Here is a 23,900-nt window from a genome sequence, read left to right on the forward strand (position 1 = left end):
GGTGGGCAGATCACCTGAGGTTGGGAGTTTGAGACTATCTTGACTAACATGGAGAAACCCCGTCTCTACTAAAAATACAAAATTAGCCGGGCAAGGTGGCGCATGCCTGTAATCCCATGAATTACAGGCATGAAGCAGAAGAATCACTTGAACCCAGGAGGCGGAGGTTGTGGTGAGCCGAAATTGTGCCACTGCACTCCATCCTGGGCAAAATGAGTGAAGTTCTGTCACAAAAAATAAAAAATAAAAAAATAAAAGAACCTCTATTTTTCTCCATGCTTAAATATTTGTGAGCAGGGCAAAGGCCATGCAGAGAGTGTTCACACCCAGGCCAAAGCCCTGCTTTGCCTTCACTGCAGTGCATGGCCATCCCTTTGGTAGAGGATGCGACGTCTTCCCATAACTGGCTCCCCTTTCTCATAATATGTCTTAGAATTATTAACATGGTTGAATTTAGGTCTACCATTTGTTTCCCATTTGTCCCACTTTTGTTCCCCTGTTTCTCTTTTCCTGCCTTCTTTTGGAGTATTTATTTGATTACTTTTTGTTTGTTTGTTTGAGACAGAGTCTTACTCTGTCACCCAGGCTAGAGTGCAATAGTGTGATCTTGGCTCACTGCAACCTCTACCTCCCAGGTTCCAACAATTTTCCTGCCTCAGTCTCCCAAGTAGCTGGATTTATAGGCTCCCACCACCATGCCAGCTAATTTCTGTATTTTTGGTAGAGACGAAGTTTAACTTGGTCAGACTGGTCTTGAACTCCTGACCTTAAGTGATCCACCCACCTCAACCTCCCAAAGTGCTGGGATTACAAGCAGGAGCCTCCTCACTCAGCTAAATGTTCTAATAAATACCCACATACCCACTATTTTGCCACTGCAGTTTTTGTTCATCATTATCTGTCATTTTTCTTAATGTTGGTAAAGCTCTAGTTCATTCCCGCTAATGGATGTATACTGTTCTGTTGTATGATTACATCAGACTTTGTTTTGTTTTGTTTTTTGTTTTGAGACAGAGTCTGGCTCTGTCGCCCAGGCTGGAGCACAGTGGCATGGTCTTGGCTCACTGCTACCTCCACTTCCCGGGTTCAAGAAATTCTCCTGCTTTACCCTCCCAAGTAGCTGGGGTTACAGGTGCCTGCCACCACACCGGCCAATTTTTGTATGTATATATGTATGTATTTATTTATTTATATTCTTTTTGAGACGGAGTTGCACTCTGTCACCCAGGCTAGAGTGCAGTGGCCAGATCTCAGCTCACTGCAAGCTCCACCTTCCGGGTTCACGCCATTCTCCTGCCTCAGCATCCCGAGTAGCTGGGACTACAGGCGCCCGCCACCACGCCTGGCTAATTTTTTGAATTTTTAGTGGAGATGGGGTTTCACCGTGTTAGCCAGGATGGTGTCGATCTCCTGACCTCATGATCCGCCTGCCTTGGCCTCCCAAAGTGCTGGGATTACAGGCATGAGTCACCGTGCCTGACCCTATTTATTTATTTATCTATTTATTTATTTATTTATTTATTTTGAGACGGTGTCTCACTTTGTCACCCAGGCTGGAGTGCAGTGGCATGATCTCGGCTCACTGCAAGCTCCGCCTCCTGGGTTCATGCCATTCTCCTGCCCCAGCTTCCCGAGTAGCTGGGACTACAGGTGCCTGCCACCACGCCTGGCTAATTTTTTTTTTGTATTTTTAGTAGAGACGGGGTTTCACCGTGTTAGCCAGGATGGTCTCGATCGCCTGACCTCGTGATCTGCCTGCCTCGGCCTCCCAAAGTGCTGGGATTACAGGCGTGAGCCACCACGCCTGGCCAACCCTATTTATTTTTAAGACGAAATTTTGCTCTTGTTGCTCAGGCTGGAGTGCAATGTCACAATCTCGGCTCACTGCAACCTCCCCCTCCTGGGTTCCAGCGATTCTTCTGCCTCAGCCTCCCAAGTAGCTAGGATTACAGGTGCTTGCCACCATGCCTGGCTAATTTTTGTGTTTTTAATAGATACAGACTTTCACCATGTTGGCCAAGCTAGTCTCAAACTCCTGACCTTGGCTTACCAAAGTGTTGGGATTACAGGTGTGAGCCACCTGGCCTGGCCACTACATGAGACTATTTACCCTTCCACCTGCTGTTGGATACTTAGATGGTTTTGTGCATTGCCAGTACTTGGATACTTGTATGCACCCGTGTTCTTCTAAGGGGGATGCCCACAAAAGCTATTGCTTGCCACAAGGTATGTGCATTCTCATCTTGACACCATGTCTGAGTCTGTTTTGTCTTGCTTTGACAGAACGGCACAGACTGGGAAATGTGTAATGAACAGAAATCTGATTGGGCGCACTGACTCACATCTGTAATCCCAGCCCTTTGAGAGGCCAAGATAGGTGGATCACTTGAGATCAGTAGTTCAAGACCAGCTTGGCCAACATGGTGAAACCCCATCTCTACAAAAAATCAGCCTGGCATGATGGGGCACGCTTGTAATCCCAGCTACTAGAGAGGCTGAGGCAGGAGAATCGCTTGAACCCAGGATGCAGAGGAGGCAGTGAACTGAGATTGTGCCACTGCACTCCAGCTTGAGAGACAGAGTGAAATTCTGTAGGAGACAGAGCGAGACTCCCTCTCAAAAAAAGAAAAAAAAGAAATCTATTGGCTCACAAATCTGAAGGTTGAGAAGTCCCAGATGGTGGGGCCGGTATTTGGTGAGGGCCTTCTGACTTCGTTGTAACATGGAGGAAGGCATCTCATCTGAGAGACAGGGGTGAACTCGTTCTTTTTTTTTTTTTTTTGTGAGACGGAGTCTCGCTCTGTCGCCCGGGCTGGAGTGCAGTGGCGGGATCTCGGCTCACTGCAAGCTCCGCCTCCCGGGTTCACGCCATTCTCCTGCCTCAGCCTCCCGTGTAGCTGGGACTACAGGCGCCCGCCACCTCGCCCGGCTAGTTTTTTGTATTTTTTAGTAGAGACGGGGTTTCACCGTGTTAGCCAGGATGGTCTTGATCTCCTGACCTCGTGATCCGCCCGTCTCGGCCTCCCAAAGTGCTGGGATTACAGGCTTGAGCCACCGCGCCCGGCCCGAACTCGTTCTTTAATAAGGAACCCATTCCTGTGAAAACTCACTTCCGTGGTCATGGCATTAGTGCATTTCTGAGAGCAGAGCCCTGGTGACCTAATTACCTCTTGAATGTCTCACTTCTAAAATCTGTAGCACTGCGGATTAAATTTCCAACCCAAGAACTTCGGGGAACTCATTCATATCACAGCACACGGTTTTATCAAATACCTCTCCAAAGTGATTGTTCCCGGTTACCACACCCTGGCCATCCAGATGGGCTATTTCCCCTAGCGTCCCTTTAGCAGCAAGGATAGTTGGGAAGGGGTGGATCTGGGACTGACCCTGTGTCTGTAAATATTATATAATTATATACCCTGCTTCAGAGTCCCCCTTTGTTGCCCTGGAATGCAGTGGTATGATCATAACTCACTATAGCCTCCAACTCCTGGGCTCAAGCTATGATCCTCCTGCCTCAGCCCCCTGAGTAGTGGGTACTATAGGCTTGTGCCACTATGCCCAGCGAATTAAAAAAAGTATTTGTGTGTGTGTGGGGATGAAGTCTTGCTATGTTTCCAGGCTGTTCTTGAACTCTGCAAGTGATCCTCCCACCTCAGCCTCCCAAAGTGCTGGGATTACAGGTGTGAGCCACCACACCTGGCCTATACCTTGCTTCTCTTTCTTTCTTTTCTTTCTTTCTTTTCTTTCTTTCTTTTTTTTTTTTTTTTCTTTTTCTTTTCTGGAGACAGTCTCCCTCTGTCACCCAGGCTGGAAGTACAGTGGCATAATCTTGGCTCACTTGCAACCTCCACTTCCTGAGTTCAAGGGATTCTGCTGTCTCAGCCTCTTGAGTAGCTGGGATTACAGGCGTGCACTGCCACGCCTGGCTAATTTTTGTATTTTTAGTAGAGACGAGGTTTCACCATGTTGGCCAGGCTGGTCTAGAACTCCTGATCTTCGCCCACCTTGGCCTCCCAAAGTGTTGGGATTATGCCCCACCTTCCTCCCTCTCTCCCTCCCTCCCTCCCTTCCTTCCTTCCTTCCTTCCTTCCTTCCTTCCTTCCTTCCAGACAGGGCCTTGCTCTGTCACCTAGGCTGGAATGCAATGGCACAATCTTGGCTCGCTGCAACCTCCACCTCCCAGGTTCAAGCAATTCTCCTGCTTCAGTCTCTTGAGTAGCTGGGATTACAGACACTCACCCCTACGCTTAGCTGATTTTTGTCTCGATCTCCTGACCTCAGGTGATCTGCCCACCTCCCTGCTTCTCATTGAGGTCTCTGTCACTCAGTTATCAGTACAGGGAAAGGGCTCAAGGGCAGTGTGTGGCCATGGCCATTTGCAGAAGATGGCAGGAGGAGCGACCCTTTCTACTTTTACTCAACACAGCTGCTTATGCCCAGCCTGGTTAGGCCTCAGGGCAGTGTGCGGGGACTGTGATCTTAGCTCCAGGTGCTCCTCCAGCTGGAGAGGCAGCCTACGGCTGATCACAGTGCAAGGCCAGATGTCCCTTTCTGTCTCTGTGAGGGCAGAGATGAGGTCTGTCTCATGACTCTATCCCCAGCACTTGTCACAGTGGTGCCTCTGAATATGTTATGGGTCATTCACTCATCCATTAAATATCAAGTGCCCTTACAACATACTTTATCCACTGGGGACAAAGTGAGGATAAAGCAACAAAGAACCCCTACCCTTTTGGGGACTTCACTTTTTATTTTGTTTTTGAGACAGGGTCTCACCCTGTCACCCAGGCTTGAGTGCAGTGGCTTGATCATAGCTCACTGCAGCCTCCAACTCCTGGGCTCAAGTGATCCTCCTGCCTCAGTCTCCTGAGTAGCTGGGACTACACACCCACACCACTATGCCTGGCTAATTTTTTTTTTTTTTTTGTAGAGATGGGGTTTCACTGTGTTGCCCAGGCTGGTCTTGAACTCCTGGGTTCAAAAGATCCATCCATCTCAGCCTCTCACAGTGCTAGGATTATAGGCATGACCCATGGCACCAGGCCGAGCTTCACTTTTACCAGGAATGGGGATGATGAAGGCTGGGAGTGTCCCAGTCTGGTGGAGCTCAGGCCCCTTAGCCTTTCTTCTGATGGAGCCACAACTGCCCGGGCCCGCCTCTCCCACCCACTCACAAGCAGGGCTCACAGAGCCTCTGATTAGAAGACCTCTTCAAGGCCACGCTGCAGGGAAGGCAAGCAGAAAGAGTATCCACTGTTCCAATCTGATTTTATTGAAAAGGAAACATACAAAAATCATGTACAAAAAAAATTAACCAAACATGTACAGAAAATTCATTCCGGTATCTACAGCAGCGCATATACAGTATCTTACAGGCTGGGCCATCCCTCCCCACTCCCAGACTCCTCCCTCTTCCGAGATTTCCCCCCCTCCCTGACTCCCCGTCTTCCCCCCAGCGCTTGGCCCTGGGGACTAAGGCTGGGGCGGCTTCAGCCAAAATCTCCCACCCCCCAAATGAATGCCAGTGGTCACACGTGCTCTCTCTAAACCTATGCAATGGGATTGATGGGGCGGGGGGCGGTCGTGGGCAGAGCACAGGATTCACAGTCTGGGCCCCTCCTGGCCACCCCCGCATGAAGGTGAGGCAGGCACACCCACCACCCGCCGGCTGGCTCAGGGAAGATGGTTGGGCACCTGGCTGGAGCAACCGGCAGACGCGCCCCACTCTCTGGCTCCAGGAGGCTAGTGGTCACGTTTGGCTCATTTGCTCTTCACGGGCCCCCTCCCAGGAGGAGGGGGGGAAGCACCAGGGGCCTGAGGCCAGGCCCAGAGTGAAGGAGCACCGAGAGGAGAGCCCCCCCTCAGTGTCACCCCTGCAGCTGGAACGGACACCAGTACAACAGCCTTTCCTGAGATGGTGGTGGGCGGCAGAGGCGGGCGGCTCAGTCCCCACCCCCTTGGTCACCGCCGCCTTCCGATGCTGAGTCCATCAGCCCTCCCTCCCCTGGCTTCTTGGCCAGGGACCCAGGAGTCCGCATCTCTGTCAGTGAACCCCAGGCTGGGCTGGGGCTGGAGTGGCTGCCCCGGCCTGCCCCCGGGATAGGCAGGGCTGGGAGTCCAGTATGCTACATGGTGCAGAGAAAGTCCCCCGCGCTGGCCAGGGTGTCAGGAGGTGGGAGGGGCCTGCCCCCCGAGTCCCTGACGTCCACCGGGCGGGTGCAGGCACCTAATTGGGCTCCATTTCGGGGGCTCTGTGGCCCCTGGGTAAGGGCAGGAGTCCCATGATGAGATTGTACAGGACCCTCCAGGGCGAGGGGCGGTGTCGCTGCTGCTCCTCTTGTCTCTGGGGAAGAGAGACCCGGCAGTTAGCAGGGGACTGAGTATGGTGAGGGGAGAGGGGATGGTCAGCTCCAGCAGTGAGGCGACCGTCTCGCCCACCCCTATTCCGGCTCCTCCCCACACCTGGGCTAACGTCCATGTCTTGGAGGTCACATCCTCATCCAGGACCTGAGACCAGGAGGCAGAGGACAAACACGGAATGTCTTCAGCAGAGAGCTAGGCACCCAGCGAGTGTGTGGCACATGTTAGCTGCGGCCGCCCCAGCCCTGCTGTACACTTAGGAAAGATCCCACAAGGGGCTGAAGGATGGACTGCAACCTATCCTACCCCTCCCTGCAGGGCCGGCAAGATGAGGAGAAAGGAGCAGGGTGCCCACAGTCTTGGCAGTTCTAGAACACTCTGTGGAAGGAGGAGAACTGGGAAGAGTTCACCCCCCATTGCAAAGGCTTCAAAAGAAGCACCTCTAGGCAATGCTGAGTGAAACCCCTGCCTTCTCTCCAGTGGCAGGGTGAAAACAAGGTGGTCTTTAGGGACCTCTCAGCTCCAACATGCTAGGAAGTGGGAAGGCAGGAGGCTAAGTCCTAGGAAAGGCTCCCGACTGGTAAAAATTAAAGGCAATACTAAAAAGTGTACAGAGGCCCAGTGCGGTGACTTATACCTGTAATCCCAGCACTTTCAGAGGCCAAGGTGGGAGATCACCTAAGGCCAGGAGTTTGAGACCAGCATGGCCAACATAGTGGAACCCCGTCTCTATTAAAAATACAGGCCGGGGCCGGGCGCGGTGGCTTAAGCCTGTAATCCCAGCACTTTGGGAGGCCGAGGCGGGTGGATCACGAGGTCAGGAGATCAAGACTATCCTGGCTAACATGGTGAAACCCCATTTCTACTAAAAATACAAAATACTAGCCGGGCGTGGTGGCGGGCTCCTGTAGTCCCAGCTACTTGGGAGGCTGAGGCGGGAGAATGGCGTGAACCCGGGAGGCGGAGCTTGCAGTGAGCCGAGATCACGCCACTGCACTCCAGCCTGGGAGACACAGCGAGACTCCGTCTCAAAAAAAAAAAAATACAGGCCGGGTGCGGTGGCTCATGCCTGTAATTGCAGCACTTTGGGAGGCTGAGGCGGGCAGATCACGAGGTCAGGAAATTGAGACCATCCTGGCTAACACAGTGAAACCCCGTCTCTACTAAAAATACAAAAAAATTAGCCAGGCGTGGTGGCGGGCGCCTGTAGTCCCAGCTACTCGGGAGACTGAGGCAGGAGAATGGCGTGAACCCAGGAGGCGGAGCTTGCAGTGAGCCAAGATCGCGCCACTGCACTCCAGCCTAGGTGACATAGCGAGACTACGTCTCAAAAAAAAAAAAAAAAAATGGCTGGGCAAGGTGGCTCATGTCTGTAATCCCAGCACTTTGGGAGGCCAAGGCAGGTGGATCACCTGAGGTCAGGAGTTCAAGACCAGCCTGGCCAACATGGGGAAACCCCATCTCCACTAAAACAACAAAAACTAGCCGGGCATGGTGGCATGCACCTGTAGTCCCAGTTACTTGGGAGGCCAAGGCAGGAGAATCGCTTGAATCCGGGAGGCGGAGGTTGCAGTGAGCTGAGATTGCACCACTGCACTCCAGCCTGGGCGACAGAGCAAGACTATCTCAAAAAACAAAACAAAAAAGCGTACAGAGAGCTGCAGTTCTCTGCCACTCCCTGTAGCTCCACAGGCAGGCTCTATGCTAAGTGGGCACCACCTAACCTCCTCCCCTTCAGGTGCTGGGGAAGGAGAAACTCACTTTACAGAAGGTTAAATGATCCTCATCTTCCTCCTGTTACCTGGCAGTGAGTCGCCTGGTACCAGCCCAGTCTCCTCAACACTCCCTAGCAACTCTTGGGGCCAGGAGATGGTGGCAAAGGGGGCACATCGGATTGGCGTAAGTTATAAAACCCACCACTGTCAAACTGCTGTGGGTGCCACCTGGTGAACAAGCTAGCAATCACCTAGTAAGGTGGATGGTGGGCAGACCACCCAGGTACCTACTCTAGAAACACAAGAGCACACCTGGAAACATGCATGTGTAGGAGAGGAAAAAAGGCAATAAATAATGGCCAGGCACAGTGGCTCACACCTGTAATCCCAGCACTTTGTGAGGCCAAGGTGGGTGGATCACCTGAGGTCGGGAGTTCAAGATCAGCCTGGTCAACACAGTGAAACCCCATCTCTACTAAAAATACAAAAATTAGCCAGGCATGGTGGAGGGCATCTGTAACCTCAGCTACTTGGGAGGCTGAGGCAGGAGAATCGCCTGAACCCGAGAGGTGGAGGTTTCAATGGGCGAAGCTCTGTCTCAAAAAAAAAAAAAAAAAAAAAAAAAAAAGAAAGCCAATAAATAAAATCTGAAATATATTTTAAAATAGGCTGAGTGAGGTAGCTCAGGCCCATAATTCCAGCACTTTGGGAGGCTGAGGCAGGAGGATCACTTGAGGCCAGGAGTTTGAGACCAGCCTGGGTAACACAGAAAGACCTGATCTCTATAAAAATAAAAATAAAATAAAAATTAGCCAGGCATGGTGGACCTGCCTGTGGTCCCAGCTAGTTGGGAGGCCGAGACGGGAGGATCCCTTAAACCCAGGAGTTGGAGGCTGCAGGGAGCTGTGATTGAACCACTGCACTCCAGCCTGGGAGACAGAGTGAGACCCTGTCTCTAAACATAAAATAAAAATACATATCTATCCATCAATGAGAAAATGAATAAGGATACTATGTTTATCCAACAGAATACTATGTAGCAGTGAAAATGGCTTTTTTTTTTTTTTTTTTTTTTTTGAGACAGAGTCTCATTCTGTCCTTCAAGATGGAGTGCAGTGGCTTGATCTCCTGATCTCGGCTCACTGCAACCTCCACACCGCCACCTCCTGGGTTCAAGAGATTCTCCTGCCTTAGTCTCCCAAGTAGCTGGGATTACTGGTGTGCCACCATGCTCAGCTAATTTTTCTTTTCTTTTTTTTTTTGAGACGGATTTTTGCTCTTGTTGCCCAGGCTGGAGTGCAATGGCGCTATCTCGGTTCACGGTAACCCCCGCCTCCCAATTTCAAGCAATTATCCTGCCTCAGCCTCCCGAGTAGCTGAGATTATAGGCCTGCACCACCACACCCAGCTAATTTTGTATTTTTAGTAGAGACGGGGTTTCTTCATGTTGGTCAGGCTCCCCTCAAACTCCCGACCTCAGGTGATCCGCCCTCCTCAACCTCCCAAAGTGCTGGGATTACAGGTGTGAGCCACCGTGCCCGGGCTTCATTTTTGTATTGTTAGTAGAGACAAGGTTTCACCATGTTGGTGAGACTGGTCTCGAACTCCCAACCTCAAGTGATCCGCTTGCCTCCGCCTCCCAAAGGGCTGGGATTACAGGAGTGGCCCACTGCATCCGGCCGAAAATGGCTGTATTTGTTGTTTCTTTCTTGCGATGGTCTTGTTCTGCCCCCAGGCTGGAGTTAAGTGGCCCTTCATGGCTCACTGCAGCCTGGACTTCCCTGGCTCAAGGGACCCTTTCACCCCAGCCTCCCGAGTAGCTGGGACTGCAGGCTGGCACCACCACACCCGGCTAATTTTTATATTTTTTGTAGCAATAGGGGTCTCATTATGTGGCCCAGACTGGTCTAGAACTCCTGGGGTAAAGTGTCCTTCCAACTCCGCCTCCCAAAGTGCTGGGATTACAGGCGTGAGCCACCGAGCCTGGCTGAACATATGGTGAATCTGAAGCCTAATATTAAGGGAAAAACGAATTCTGGGGAGGAACAAAAACTATGTCATGTAGGCTAAGCTAAGACTGCCCCATGATCCTAAGCCCTGGTTCTGGCCTGGTAAATATGGAGTAAAGGCAACACCTGCAGGGGTTGAGACAGGCCAACTTGAGAGATTTCCTTTGGATGCAGGGAGGGGGAAGGGATGGGGAGAGTGAGGAGCTTCACCACATGCGTTTCTGCGGTTTTGTTTGGTTTGTTAATAAGCAATGCGGGTGTAATGTTCAGACTGAACAGAGCTGGCTAGTGGGCGCACGATGTTTGTGATTTCCCATTCTCTGCTGTGGGCTTCGAATATGTTTTAAAAAATCGGGGCCGTGCCAGGGGCTGGGGGCGGGGCCTCCCGCGGGGCGGGGCTCCGAGCCCTCCCCTGCAGTCCTCAGCCCGCCCCGGCTGTCCCCGGCACGCCCCGGCGCCCGGGAAGCTGTGTGGCGCTGCGGGCCGCGCGAGAGGGACGGCAGGGGGCGGGCGCGGCGCGGCTGCTGACTCACCAGCTATAAATAGCCCGGGATATATGAGCCGCGCCGCCCAGCGCCGCCCTCAGTCCCCGCGGCCGCGGGCCACGGGCGCGCCGCTAGTCTCCGCGGCGGCCTAGTCCCCGGCCCTGGCCCTGGCCCTGGGCCGGGCTCTGGCTCCCGCTATGTTAGCCGCGGCGCGGAGTCCCTGGGCGGCTCTGCGGGCGCGCGATACCCCCCACCCACTCACCCCCCACCTGCCTGTCCGCGGAGCGACCCAGCCGCGCAGGGCAGCAGCTGCCGCACATCTGGCGGGGGCCGCCTGCCGCCCCCTCCTCCGGCGGGAAGTCCCACCTGCCGTCTACCCCACCCCCAGCACTCACCCGCCGCTCGTATTGCGCGTTGAGGTCGTCCGCCATCCGCCGCAGCTGGGCCCCGATCTCCCGGGCCCACTGTTCCTCCTCCCCGCGGACTCCCGGGGCCGCCTGGGTGGGACCGCCCGCCAGGGCCCCCGGGGCGCTGGGCACGGGCGACTCCAGGTGCTGCTCCGCCAGCAAGAGCGAGGGCTGAGGACCTTGGAGAAGCAGAGGGGTGCGGTCAGCACCCACTACCCCTCCAGGCCTCGAAGTGTACGGGCCCACTTCCCTCTTTCCCAGCTACTGCTCCCCGACTCATTTCTAGTGATCCCTTCGCCCCGTCTTAGAGTCAATTTCTCAGCTTTTCCTCCCCAGGCACCAGAAAGCAAAAAGGACCTGGGGACGCCGCTCTGGGGTCACCTGTCTGGCCAGCTACGTCCCCACGGCCCTTGTCAGTGTGGAAGGTAGACGGCCAGACAGGTGACCCCGGGGGTGGTCAGGCTTAACGACCTCTATTTCCCAACGGGGACACATCTTGCCTGTTCCATGTGACAGACAGGGAAACTGAGGCCCGCCCGTAGGGAGTATCCCAAGGTCACACAGGGATACAGCGACTGAACCCCACCCAGATCACAAGCCTCAGGTCTCCAGCCCTCTCGTGTCCAACCACAGGGAAGCCACACCTCCGGATGTGGCAGAGGCCTAGAGACCAGAAGGCCAGAGACTGTGGCAGCTTCAGAGCGCGGGCCTGGGGGCTGGGACGCGGGAGATGCCTTGCTGCCCCACCCCCTTCTGAGAGCCCTGGGAGGCTCCTGCCCTCCCGTCCCACCAGATCCTGGTCTGAGGGTTCCCTAAGGCCTACAACCAGGGCCTCAGTTTCCACATCTATGACCTTGGCTTGAAATCGGTGTCCCCTTCCAGGGCTTCCAGGAACTGAGCTAGGGAAGTTTTCTCTTTCCTTGCTCCCCTTGGGCTGCCGGGACACGATGGGGGATGGGAAACCAGGACTCACTTTCCCGGGCTACAGTGCCTGCTGGCAGGGATGGGGCTCCCCGGGCACCACAGGGTTAACAGCCCATCAGGCAGGGGACCTTTAACCCTTCCCTCCCCAAGACTCCCCCCTCCCCGAGGGGACTTTCCCAACACAATGGCCCCTCCCCCTCTCCTTCCTCCGCCGGGACTGCGGAGAGGGCCAACCCTGGCCAAAGAGATGCAAATAAAGGCAAAGGCCCCTCGACCCCTCCCCAGAGCCCAGAGTTGACAGTCCTCCCGCTCGGCCCACACTCCCTGCAACAAGAATCCTCCAGGGGGTCTAGGGGACCCAGACTGGGGGAGGGCAGCTCGGATGCAGCTGTTGCCCCAGGCCCGGAAGAGACAGTGGGCTGCAATTCGGGGACTGCAGTCAGATTCCAGGAGGGACTTCCCACTTGACCTCCCCCTCCACCCCCAGCCTCCGTCTTCCTGCTTCTTTCAACACAAAGACCACATTGGCCACACCCTCCCAGTGGCCCGGCCGGGCTCGCCACTTCCCCCCTACCCCGTCCTCTCCCACTTCTCCAGTTCCTCCGAGTCTCAGGTCCTCTCTCTTCCCGACTCCTATCACCCCGGGGGCGGGGCGGGCACTCACCGTCCGGGCGTGGGCCTCGGGGCCGGCTGCGGGGACCCCCAGGCCAGCGGGGGCCCCCCAGGGCGGCGGTGACGGCGGGTGGGGCGGTGGGGGCGCAGAGGTAGGCAGCGGGCAGCAGGGCGGGGGCGGCGGGGGCGGCAGCCAGGCCGGGCTCGCAGAGGCCGCAGGACACTGCCGAGGGCACCAGGCGGCCGAGCGGGAAGGGGCGCGGGCCGTCGCGGGCCAGGCCCTCTACGGGCTCCGGGGAGCTGCCCTCCTGGCGTGCGCGGGCCATGGCGCTCCCTGGGGCCTGCGGGACACGGGAGGAGGAGCAGGTCAGCAGGGAAGTACCAGGACCCACTGTACCTCCAGTCTACCCGGGGTCAGGACCCAGATGGAGAAGAGTGGAGGTGTGTGTGCATGCGGAGGGGGTGATGGCCCCACAGAGACACGCCCAACCAGGGGATGACACCACCGGGTCCTGGCTGGTCTGGAGAGCCTCCCCTGCATACGGTGATGGGCACACAGGAGGGACAGGGAGCACAGGATGGCTCTCACAGCAAAGGCAGGGCTCACACAGGACGGATGGAGGGGTCTAGCAGGTGTGTGTACGTGGGCTGTGACAGTCCCACAACACAAACTCACTCCACTTGGGACTCACAGCATGGGCTGGTGGGGACAACTTTCCCAACACAGCGACGGGCACACAGGGAGGGCAGCGAGGCACAGTGAGGCCCCCACAGCACACACACAAGGACTCACACGGGACTGGCCAGCTTGACCACCCACCCCACCTCCCACTTGCACACAAACACTGAGATGGCCCCAGTCTCAGACATCACTACTCGGTACACACAACACACACACACACATACACCCCGACCAAAGCAGGAGCATCCAGACAGACCATCACAAGCACTCTACATACTGCCCACACTGGCTGGCACAACCCATCCCCACACACACATCCAAACTGTCAAAGTCTCACACACTGACCCACTGTTGATATGCCCAGGGGCACATGCAAACACAATGCAGCCATTGCAAACACAAACACACACACACCAGCTAGGCACTGCCTCAGTTCCCAAACATGCCCCTCTCCCCACACACACACACACACACACACACACACACTCACTCCAGAGATAAGACCGGCACACCTCTGGACTCACATATCAACACAAAACAGACACCCACGGACACACATACATCAACACCCCCAAAACACACCCACATGTCACCAACTCTCAGGACACACGTAAATCAGGCACACACAGACACATGCCATCAGACCTCAACACACCACCAGACACGCAGGCTATGACCAGCAGACACCAACCCACCCTCCTCACGCAGCCCTCAAACACCATCACCAACTGTCAGCAACACACACACACACCCTACAGCTAACTCTAATCCCACACAGCCCAGCAGCGCACACACCTAGCGCACCCACAGAAAACACTGGTCTCACGTGACTGACATAAACACTACACACACGCAGCCCACATGACACACATGAGCCAGCCGATCACAGTGACAAGCCCCTCAGACCCAACACACACACGCATACACTACACACACACACAGAGGCTCAGAAACAACCCCATCCAGAGGCTGCGAGCAACACCCACCGTCTACACTGTATAGACCCCACAGATCCTGGGCCCTCAAATCCCAGACGCTGATGCCAGACACACAAGCCAAACCCAGACTGAAACAATCCCCCACCACACACACACACACACACACACACACACACACCTGAGAACTCACACAGACACCTGGACAGAAAACAAAACATTTGCATTTAGCAGGCGCAGCATCACAAACGCTGGGCAAAGACACACATGCCCCGGAGATACAGAGACAGCCTCAGCCAAGACAGAAACACACAGGCAAGACACAAGCGCACACACCGCACGCTCGGGCAAGACACACACAGAAACACACAAACAGCTCACTCCAGCAACACACACACACACTACAACCTCCACAGCCCAGCACACACAGGCAACAGACCCCCAGTATCACCCCAAAACAGCACACACAGACAACTCTCACCGAGAACACACGCAGGTCCACCCACCCCACAGGCAGGGCACCCACAGACAGAACCCCACACAAACAGGCGCTGGGACTCACGCAGACACCCCGACGGGTCAGAAACCCCAACATTCCTCCGGATCGACACCACCACTCGCTGCAGAACCCAGCACAAACTCAGAGCCAGACACGCGCACACACCCAGGCGAGACACCTGCAGATCCACAACCCCGCACACGCGCGCTCCCACGGCGGTCCCAGACGCCCCCCTCCGCTGTCACAGCCCCCCCCACCGCCGCCACGTGCGCCCGCCCCGCCCGCCAGGCGAGCGCGGGGCCAATAACCGGCTGTTGCTGGGGCGCAGCCCCCGCCCGCAGGAGCCGCAGACTCCACGGCCCGCGAGCCGCCCCCCGTCGCCGCCCCCAGCGGGCGCGCGCCCTGGGTGTGGCCGCCCCTCCGTGCCGCCCCCCCGCCCCTCCCGGACTTTGGGGGCTGGGGCACCCCGGGGTCGACCCTCTTCCCCGGGGCCGCACTGGCCGCCAGGGGGCGCTGCCAAGCCTGCACCCCATTGTTTGTAAACAAACCCGCCAGACCGCCGAGGCACCTGTGCGCCCAGACCGGCGCCCCAACGCCGAGCCGCCTCTCACCCGGCGACCTCGGCCCAGGGTCCCTCGCGGGGTTTGGAGGGAGGCGCGGTGGGGGGAGGCAGGGCGCCCACACTGCTCTCCGCCTGCACTCCCGTCACCTCCTCCAGGGAGTCCACCCGGCCTGGCCGATCGCCGCCGGCGAGGAGTCAGGGCGCGCACACTCACCCCGGGGGCATGAACACGCCGGAGGGGGCGGCGGTGGGGGGCGGGCGGCTTCCTTCAGGAGGGCGCGCCCGCCAAGCGCCGCTCTCCGCGGCGGCTGTTGCTGGGGCTGTCGCTGCTGCTGCCGCTCTAACTGCAGTGGCGGCTGCTGTGGCTGTGGCTGCTGCCGTTCCCCGGGCCGCAGGCGCGTCCGCGTAGTGGCCGCCGCTGCTGGGATCGCTGGTGCCGCCGCCACCGCCAGGCGCCCGCTCGCATGTGGCTCGCGCCGCGTCTCAGGCCGCCCGGCGGATCCCGGGCCCGCTCCAAAGCCGCCCCGCCCCGCCCCGCCCCGCCCCCGCCCGGCGGGTCCCACGCCCCGCCCCCGCGTGACGCTACGGCCCCGCCCGCCCGCCGCGGACAAGTCGGGACTTGCAGGCGCGCGCCGCGCCCCCCCCTACCTCCGCGCCGGGGGTTTCCCTGCAGCCGGGGACGGGGCAGGGCCTGGCCCAAGGCGAGGAGGACCCAGGCGCTGTGCAGCGGGGTCCAGGGAGATCGCCCAGACACCGGGACAGTCGGACACACACACTGACTGGGACCCACAGATCCACACCCCCAGGGATGCGTACACAGACCGACCGACGTTCCAGGGTCCGCCAAGTCACGTGCAGGCAGAGCCCAGAGGATATACTCATGGACACAAGGCCACAGTCTCACAAATCCACACCATGGACAGGGGCACGAACACACACACTCACTTACTGATGGGGCTAACACACACACCCAGACGCAAATGCACAGACCCACTAACAGGGCCCCCCGGACAAGCAGACGGACACAATGGCAGGGCCACACACAGTTGCACAAACACCCACACTGATGATCACACCTGGGCCCACGAACTGTGTTCACAAACAACCCTACCGAACAGGCACCCACACCACATACACGGTGGTGCAACCACAACAGACACAGGCGGAATGCTTGTCTGGAAACACAAACTTGCTGATAGGCACAGGGGACACACATACACACCCAGACACACACAGACACCTGTTACAGGGATACCTGGACACACAGCCAAATCCAAATCACACTCCAACAGGGACATACACAAATGCACTCACGCAATTTCACAGCTAACACATTAAAACTATCAGAAACTGACATTTGCCCCCCACGATGGCTCACATTTGTAATCCCAGTACTTTGGGAGGCCAAGGTGCACGGATCTCACCTGAGGTCAGGAGTTCGAGACCAGCCTGACCAACATGGTGAAACCCCGTCTCTACTAAAAATACAAAATTAGCCGGGTGTGGTGACGCATGCCTGTAATCCCAGCTACTAGGGAGGCTGAGGCAGGAGAATTGCTTGAACCCGGGAGGCGGAGGTTGCAGTGAGCCAAGATCCTGCCACTGCACTCCGGCCTGGACAACAAGAGCAAACTCCATCTAAAAAAAAAAAAAAAAGAAAAGAAAAAAGAAAAAAGGAAGGAAACTGACATTCATAGACAGACCAAATCAGACATAGACATAGAAGAAACTGACCACCGACACATGTCATGAAGTCACACCTGTGACAGCTTCTTGCTAACTGGTCCACTGACTGCACACACACTGGAGCATGCACACCTGGCCACACTCACCACAAATCTGGCAGGGGACCCACGTCGCAGAAGAAGCCCTGGGCACCTGGCATGGACATGCCCGGGCAGACCCCACGCCAAATTTTATCCTGTCTCATAGTTTTCTATTCCCTTTCCTTTTTCAGTTTCTCATTGTTACTTCCTTCTCTGCTCTGGTTCAGGGAGTTTTGAGTTTTGTCCTTCCTTCTTCCAAAGCTGTGGACTCCTGTCTCCTCCTCTACACTTTCCATCCCTACCGGGTCTCACCCAATCACAATCGCCTCATCAGAGTGAGTCACCTTCCAGTGCCTAGCATGGGGCTGGCTGAGAAAAGATGTCAGACTTCTCAAACTTGACTGCCTCCAAGTACACACTCTTAGCTTCCCCAAGAAAAGCAGTTAATCTATATCTCACATGAAATTTTCCCATTTGAAACATTGGGAACGCCTCAGCTTTCCTCTCTCTTTCCCTTTCCCTGATTATTCATTCTCCCTTCCTTCTTCCTGGTGTTTTCCAAACTGTGGTTCATGAGTAAACCATGGATTATGATATATGACATCACTTACATGGATCTTACTTTTTTTTTTTTTTTGAGACAGAGTCTTGCTCTGTTGCCCAGGCTGGAGTGCAGTGGCACGATTTTGGCTCACTGCCACCTCCACCTCCTGGGTTCAAGCAATTCTCCTGCCTCAGCCTCCCGAGTAGCTGGGACTACAGGTGTGCGCCACTACACCCAGCTAATTTTTGTATTATTGGTAGAGACGCGGTTTCACCATATTGGCCAGGCTGGTCTTGAACTCCTGACCTCAGGATCCGCCCATCTTGGCCTCCCAAAGTGCTGGGATTACAGGCATGAGCCTCCACACTCAGCTTTTTTTTTTTTTTTTTGGATAAAAGATTCACTCTGTGGCCCAGACTGGAGTGTAGTGGCACAATAGATAGTCTTGTGGTACAATAGCCTTGCAGCTTCAAACTCCTGGGCTACAGAGATCCTCCTGCCTCAGCCTCCTAAGTAATTTTTATTTTTATTTTTATTAAAATTTTTAAATTTTAAATTAAAAAATTTAAATTCTTTATTTATTTTTATTTTTTTTTCAGACGGAGTCTCACTCTGTTGCCCAGGCTGGAGTGCAGTGGCCGGATCTCAGCTCACTGCAAGCTCCACCTCCCGGGTTCACGCCATTCTCCTGCCTCAGCCTCCCGAGTAGCTGGGACTACAGGCGCCCGCCACCTTGCCCGGCTAGTTTTTTGTATTTTTTAGTAGAGACGGGGTTTCACCGTGTTAGCCAGGATGGTCTCGATCTCCTGACCTCGTGATCCGCCTGTCTCGGCCTCCCAAAGTGCTGGGATTACAGGCTTGAGCCACCGCGCCCGGCCAAAAAATTTAAATTTTTTAATGCCCAGCTAATTTTTTTTTTTTTTTTTTAATAGAGATGGGTGGTCTCGCTATGTTGCCCAGGCTGGTCTTGACCTTATGGGCTCAAGCAAACCTCCTGCCTCAGCCTCCCTCAGTGCTGGGATTACAGGTGTGAACCACCATGCCTGGCTGATCTTAATGCATTTTTCTCAGTAAGATGCATTCACATCCCAACCAACTTGCGCTTTATTGAGATGTATTTAAACACAAGAACATTCACTCTTTTTAGGTGTATGGTTTGTAAGTGGTGATAAAAGTACACAATTTTGTATTACCACAACTTCTACCTGCAATTTTACTGGCCCTAGACAAGAGGTTTTGTTAGTGGTGTTTTAATTGAGATAGAATCTGGCTGTGTTACCCAGGCTGGTTTCAAACTTCTGGGCTCAAGCCATCCTTACACCTCAGTCTCCCTAGTAGCTGGGATTATAGGCATACATGACTGCTTTGACCAGAGTTCTTAAAAACTACACTACAGGCCGGGCACGGTGGCTCACACCTCACTCCTAGTACTTTGGGAGGCTGGGGGGCGTGGATCATCTGAGGTCAGGAGTTCGAGACTAGCCTGGCCATCATGGTAAAGCCCCATCTCTACTAAAAATACAGAAATTAGCCGGGCATGGTGGTGCAATCCCAGCTACTTGGGAGGTTGAGGCAGAAGAATTGCTTGAACCCAAGAGAAGGAGGTTTCATTGAGCCGAGATCGCGCCATTTCATTCCAACCTGAGCGACAAGAACAAAACTCCGTCTCAAAACAACGCCAACAACAACAAAAATACACTACGGGCCGGGCATGGTGGCTCTTGCCTGTAATTCCAACACTTTGGGAGGCCGAGGAGGGTGGATCACTTGAGGTCAGGAGTTCGACACCAGCCTGGCCAACATGGTGAAACCCCCGGTCTACTAAAATACAAAAATTAGCCAGGCATGGTTGCATTGCCTGTAATCCCAGCTACTCAGGAGGCTGAGATGGGAGAATCGCTTGAACCCGGGAGACCGTGGTTGCAGTGAGCCAAGATTGCACCACTGCACTCCAGCCTGGGTGCTGAGCGAGATCCCATCTTAAAAAAAAAAAAAATACGCCGGGCGCGGTGGCTCACGCCTGTAATCCCTGCACTTTGGGAGGCCGAGGCGGGCGGATCACGAGGTCAGTAGATCGAGACCATCCTGGCTAACACGGTGAAACCCCGTCTCTACTAAAATACAAAAAATTAGCCGGGCGCAGTGGCGGGCGCCTGTAGTCCCAGCCACTCCGGAGGCTGAGGCAGGAGAATGGCGCGAACCCGGGAGGCGGAGCTTGCAGTGAGCCGAGATGGTGCCACTGCACTCCAGCCTGGGCGACAGAGTGAAGACTCCGCCTCAAAAAAAAAAAAAAAATACATATATATATATATAATTTTGAAAAATTATGAAGTCAAGGGAAAGTAATATTTTATGAACATTTTATTGATGTATAGTGAATACATATTAGGTTACAAGGAAAGTATTTTTCTGGCCGTAGATCAAGTTTAAAGACGTTTGAGGCCGGGCGCGGTGGCTCAAGCCTGTAATCCCAGCATTTTGGGAGGCCGAGGCAGGTGGATCATGAGGTCAGGAGATCGAGACCATCCTAGCTAACATGGTGAAACCCCGTCTCTACTAAAAATACAAAAAACTAGCCAGGCGAGGTGGCAGGCGCCTGTAGTCCCAGCTACTCGGGAGGCTGAGGCAGGAGAATGGTGTAAATCCGGGAGGCGAAGCTTGCAGTGAGCTGAGATCCGGCCACTGCACTCCAGCCTGGGCGACAGAGCGAAACTCCGTCTCAAAAAAATAACTAACTAACTAACTAAATAAATAAATAAATACGTTTGAGAAATGCTGCTTTAGACACTTATTAAATGAGATCACACTGGAAGTCATTTAGTGCAGTATTGGACATATAGTAAGTGCCTAATAAGTGTTAGCTATTATCACTTGTATAACTAATTATTGCCAGTATTTCCTCTGTGTTTGACAGTAATGAAGTTGAGAGAAGGGCAGTCTCTAGCCCTCTGCTAGCTCATGGTCCTGCCTGTACTTCACACCTCTCACTCACTGAGCAGTGTCCAGACTGCCCATTGCAGGGCAGATACCCGGAGGTCAGATGTACTGGAATGTTCTCTTTTTTTTTTTGAGATGGAGTCTCGCTGTGTCGCCCAAGATGGAATGTGGTGGCCCGATTTCTTTTTTTTTTTTTTTTTTTTTTTTTTGAGACGGAGTCTCACTCTGTCACCCAGGCTGGAGTGCAGTGGCCGGATCTCAGCTCACTGCAAGCTTCGCCTCCCGGGTTCACGCCATTCTCCTGCCTCAGCCTCCCGAGTAGCTGGGACTACAGGCACCTGCCACCTCGCCCGGCTAATTTTCTTGTATTTTTAGTAGAGACGGGGTTTCACCGTGTTAGCCAGGATGGTCTCGATCTCCTGACCTCGTGATCCGCCCGTCTCGGCCTCCCAAAGTGCTAGGATTACAGGCTTGAGCCACCGCGCCCGGCCGGTGGCCCGATTTCTGCTCACTGCAACCACCACCACCTCCTGGGTTCAAGTGATTCTCCTGCCTCACCCTCCTGAGTAGCTGGGATTACAGGCATGTGCCACCATGCCCAGCTAATAATTTTTGTAGTTTTAGTAGAGATGGGGTTTCACCATGTTGGCCAGGCTGGTCTCAAACTCCCGATCTCAGATGATCCGCCTGCCTTGGCCTCCCAAAGTGCTGGAATTACAAGTATGATTCACTATGCCCAGCCTGTAATATTCTTTTCTTCTTTTCCTCCTCCTCCTCCTCCTTCTTCTTTCTTCTTTCTCCTCCTCCTCCTCCTCCTCCTCTTCCTCCTCCTCCTTCTTCTCCTTCTTCTTTTTTTTTTTTTTTTTTTTTTTTTATAAAGATGGAGTCTCACCATGTTGCCCAGGTTGGTCTCAAACTCCTGGGCTCAAGTGATCCTCCCTCCTTGGCCTCCCAAAGTGCCTCGATTATGGGCATGAGCCACCATGCTCGGCCCCAGAATGTTCTTTCTTTGTTTGTTTCTTTGTAGAGACAGGGTTTCACCATGTTGCCCAGGCTGGTCTCAAACTCCAGCCCTCAAGCAATCCTCCCTCCTTGACCCCCTAAAATGCTGAGATTACAGGTGTGAACCACCGCACCAGCCTGTAATGTTCTTTTGAGAAGAAAATGAGTGTGAAAGATAATGGGAATCTGGCTTGGTGGCTGGAGGTAGAAAAGACGGGGAGAGGCCAAAAGTCTATTTGGCCATAAGCATTGTCACTAGTCAAAGTCCTCCCTACAGCTAGGCGTGGTGGCTCACGCTTGTAATCCCAGTATTGTGGAAGGCCGAGGAAGGCAGATTGCCTGAGCCCAGGAGTTCCACACCAGCCTGGGCAACATGCAGGAACCTAACTGGGAGGCTGAGGTGGGAGGAACGCTTGAGCCTGTGAGTTCAAGGCTGCAGTGGGCTGTGATCGCACCATTGTACTCCGGCTTGGGCAACAGAGCGAGACCCTATCTCAAAAGCAAAACAAAACACCAGCCTGGCCAACATGGTGAAACCCTGTCTCTACTAAAAATTCAAAAATTAGCTGGGTGCGGTGGCACATGCCTGTAATTCCAGCTACTCAGGAGGCTGAGGCAGAAGAATCGCTTGAACCCGGGAGGCCCAGGTTGCAGTGAGCCAAGATCGTGCTACTGCACTGCAGCCTGGGCGACAGAGCAAGACTCCGTCTCAAAAATAAAAAACCGGCCGGGCGCGGTGGCTCAAGCCTGTAATCCCAGCACTTTGGGAGGCCGAGACGGGCGGATCACGAGGTCAGGAGATCGAGACCATCCTGGCTAACACGGTGAAACCCCGTCTCTACTAAAAAATACAAAAAACTAGCCGGGCGCGGTGGCGGGCGCCTGTAGTCCCAACTACTCGGGAGGCTGAGGCAGGAGAATGGCGTGAACCCGGGAGGCGGAGCTTGCAGTGAGCTGAGATCCGGCCACTGCACTCCAGCCTGGGTGACAGAGCAAGACTCCATCTCAAAAAAAAAAATAAAAAAATAAAAATAAATAAAAAAAATTAAAAAAAATAAAAAACCAACCCCCACCCGCAAAACAACAACACAAAACCCTTGTGGGCAAAGAAAAAGAAGTTTGTGGGTGGGTTAAGGGCTGCCTCTTTTTTTTTTTTTTTTTTTGAGACAGGGTCTTGCACTGTTGTCCAGGCTGGAGTCTAGTGGCATGATCACAGCTGACTATCACAGCTCACCGCAGCCTCCACCTCCTAGGCTCAAGCAATTCTCCTACCTCAGTTTCCCAAGTAGCTGGGACTACAGGTGCACACCACCACGCCTGGCTAATTTTTTATTTTTATTTTTATTTTTTTTGAGACGGAGTCTCACTCTGTCGCCCAGGCTGGAGTGCAGTGGCCAGATCTCAGCTCACTACAAGCTCCGCCTCCCAGATTTACGCCATTCTCCTGCCTCAGCCTCCCAAGTAGCTGGGACTACAGGCGCCCGCCACCTCGCCCGGCTAGTTTTTTGTATTTTTTAGTAGAGACGGGGTTTCACCATGTTAGCCAGGATGGTCTCGATCTCCTGACCTCGTGATCCGCCCGTCTCGGCCTCCCAAAGTCCTGGGATTACAGGCTTGAGCCACCGCGCCCGGCCTTAATTTTTTAATTTTTTGTAGAGATGAGGTTGTTGCCTGCCCAGGCGTGTTTCGAACTCCTGGCCTGAACCCATTCTCCTGCCTTGGTTTCCCACGCCCGCATACAGTCCTCACAAAAGACTGTGGGCTGTGAGTCTAGATGGCCTGAGTTAGAATCCCCTGTGCCACCTACTGGCTGTGGGTGATGTTGGGGGAATTGGTCACAGCTTTGTGCCTCAGTTTCCTCATCTGTGAGTTAAGACAGCACAGGTCGCTACCTCATAGGATGTGTAGTCAGAAGGTGAATAAAGATAAAACACTGGGCCAGGCACACAGTGGCTCATGCCTGTGATCCCAGCACCCTGAGAGACTGAGGCAGGAGGATCACTTGAGCCCAGGAGTTTCACACCAGCCTAGGCAACATAGTGAGACCCCCAACTCTACAAAAAATTAAAAAATTAATCAGGTGTGGTGGTGTGCACCTGTGGGCCCAGGTACTTGGGAGGCTGAGGAAGGAGGATCGCTTGAGCCCAGGAGGCCAAGGCCACAGACAGCTATGATCCCATCACTGCACTCCAGCCTGGGCGACAGAGTGAGATTCTGTCTCAAAAACAAATAAATAAATAAAATAAAGAGACCCTGTTTTATAAATAAACAAAAAAAAAATTAAACAATAAAAGTACTGGGGCATGGTGGATGTTTAATATATTTTACCTATCATTACTATTACCAGTGTGGGAGTCCCTTGACTCTCTGAGAATCCAAGCAAGGAAACCTCTAGCTAAGGACCCCTCTGCCTCTTTTATGAGGCAGGGTCCCACTCTGATACCCAGGCTTGAATGCA

The 23,900-nt window shown here is 54.3% G+C and overlaps 3 protein-coding genes across 3 annotated transcripts in view; all 3 read right to left on the reverse strand.

The window, feature by feature from the left end:
• The window catches only part of AP2S1 (adaptor related protein complex 2 subunit sigma 1), a 400,774-nt gene extending 397,249 nt beyond the window's left edge, over positions 1-3,525 (reverse strand). Inside the window, exon 1 of the mRNA XM_050772345.1 lies at positions 3,522-3,525. The gene's annotated coding sequence lies outside the window, so the exon portion shown is untranslated. The remainder of the gene's footprint in view (positions 1-3,521) is intronic.
• TMEM160 (transmembrane protein 160) overlaps positions 1-22,512 on the reverse strand; it is a 204,476-nt gene extending 181,964 nt beyond the window's left edge. The window contains exon 1 of the mRNA XM_050772336.1: positions 22,509-22,512. The gene's annotated coding sequence lies outside the window, so the exon portion shown is untranslated. The remainder of the gene's footprint in view (positions 1-22,508) is intronic.
• Positions 5,255-15,723, reverse strand: BBC3 (BCL2 binding component 3). The gene is made up of 4 exons (XM_050772374.1): positions 15,408-15,723; positions 12,568-12,856; positions 10,968-11,158; positions 5,255-6,346 (listed from the first exon to the last, which is right to left on the reverse strand). Exons 2-4 carry the CDS (start codon positions 12,839-12,841, stop codon positions 6,230-6,232), a joined length of 582 nt encoding a protein of 193 aa, XP_050628331.1. The 5' UTR covers positions 12,842-12,856; positions 15,408-15,723; the 3' UTR covers positions 5,255-6,229.
• Positions 22,513-23,900: the final 1,388 nt, after the last annotated feature.

The sequence above is a fragment of the Macaca thibetana genome, chromosome 19, assembly GCF_024542745.1.
Source record: "Macaca thibetana thibetana isolate TM-01 chromosome 19, ASM2454274v1, whole genome shotgun sequence".
Lineage (NCBI taxonomy): Eukaryota > Metazoa > Chordata > Mammalia > Primates > Cercopithecidae > Macaca > Macaca thibetana.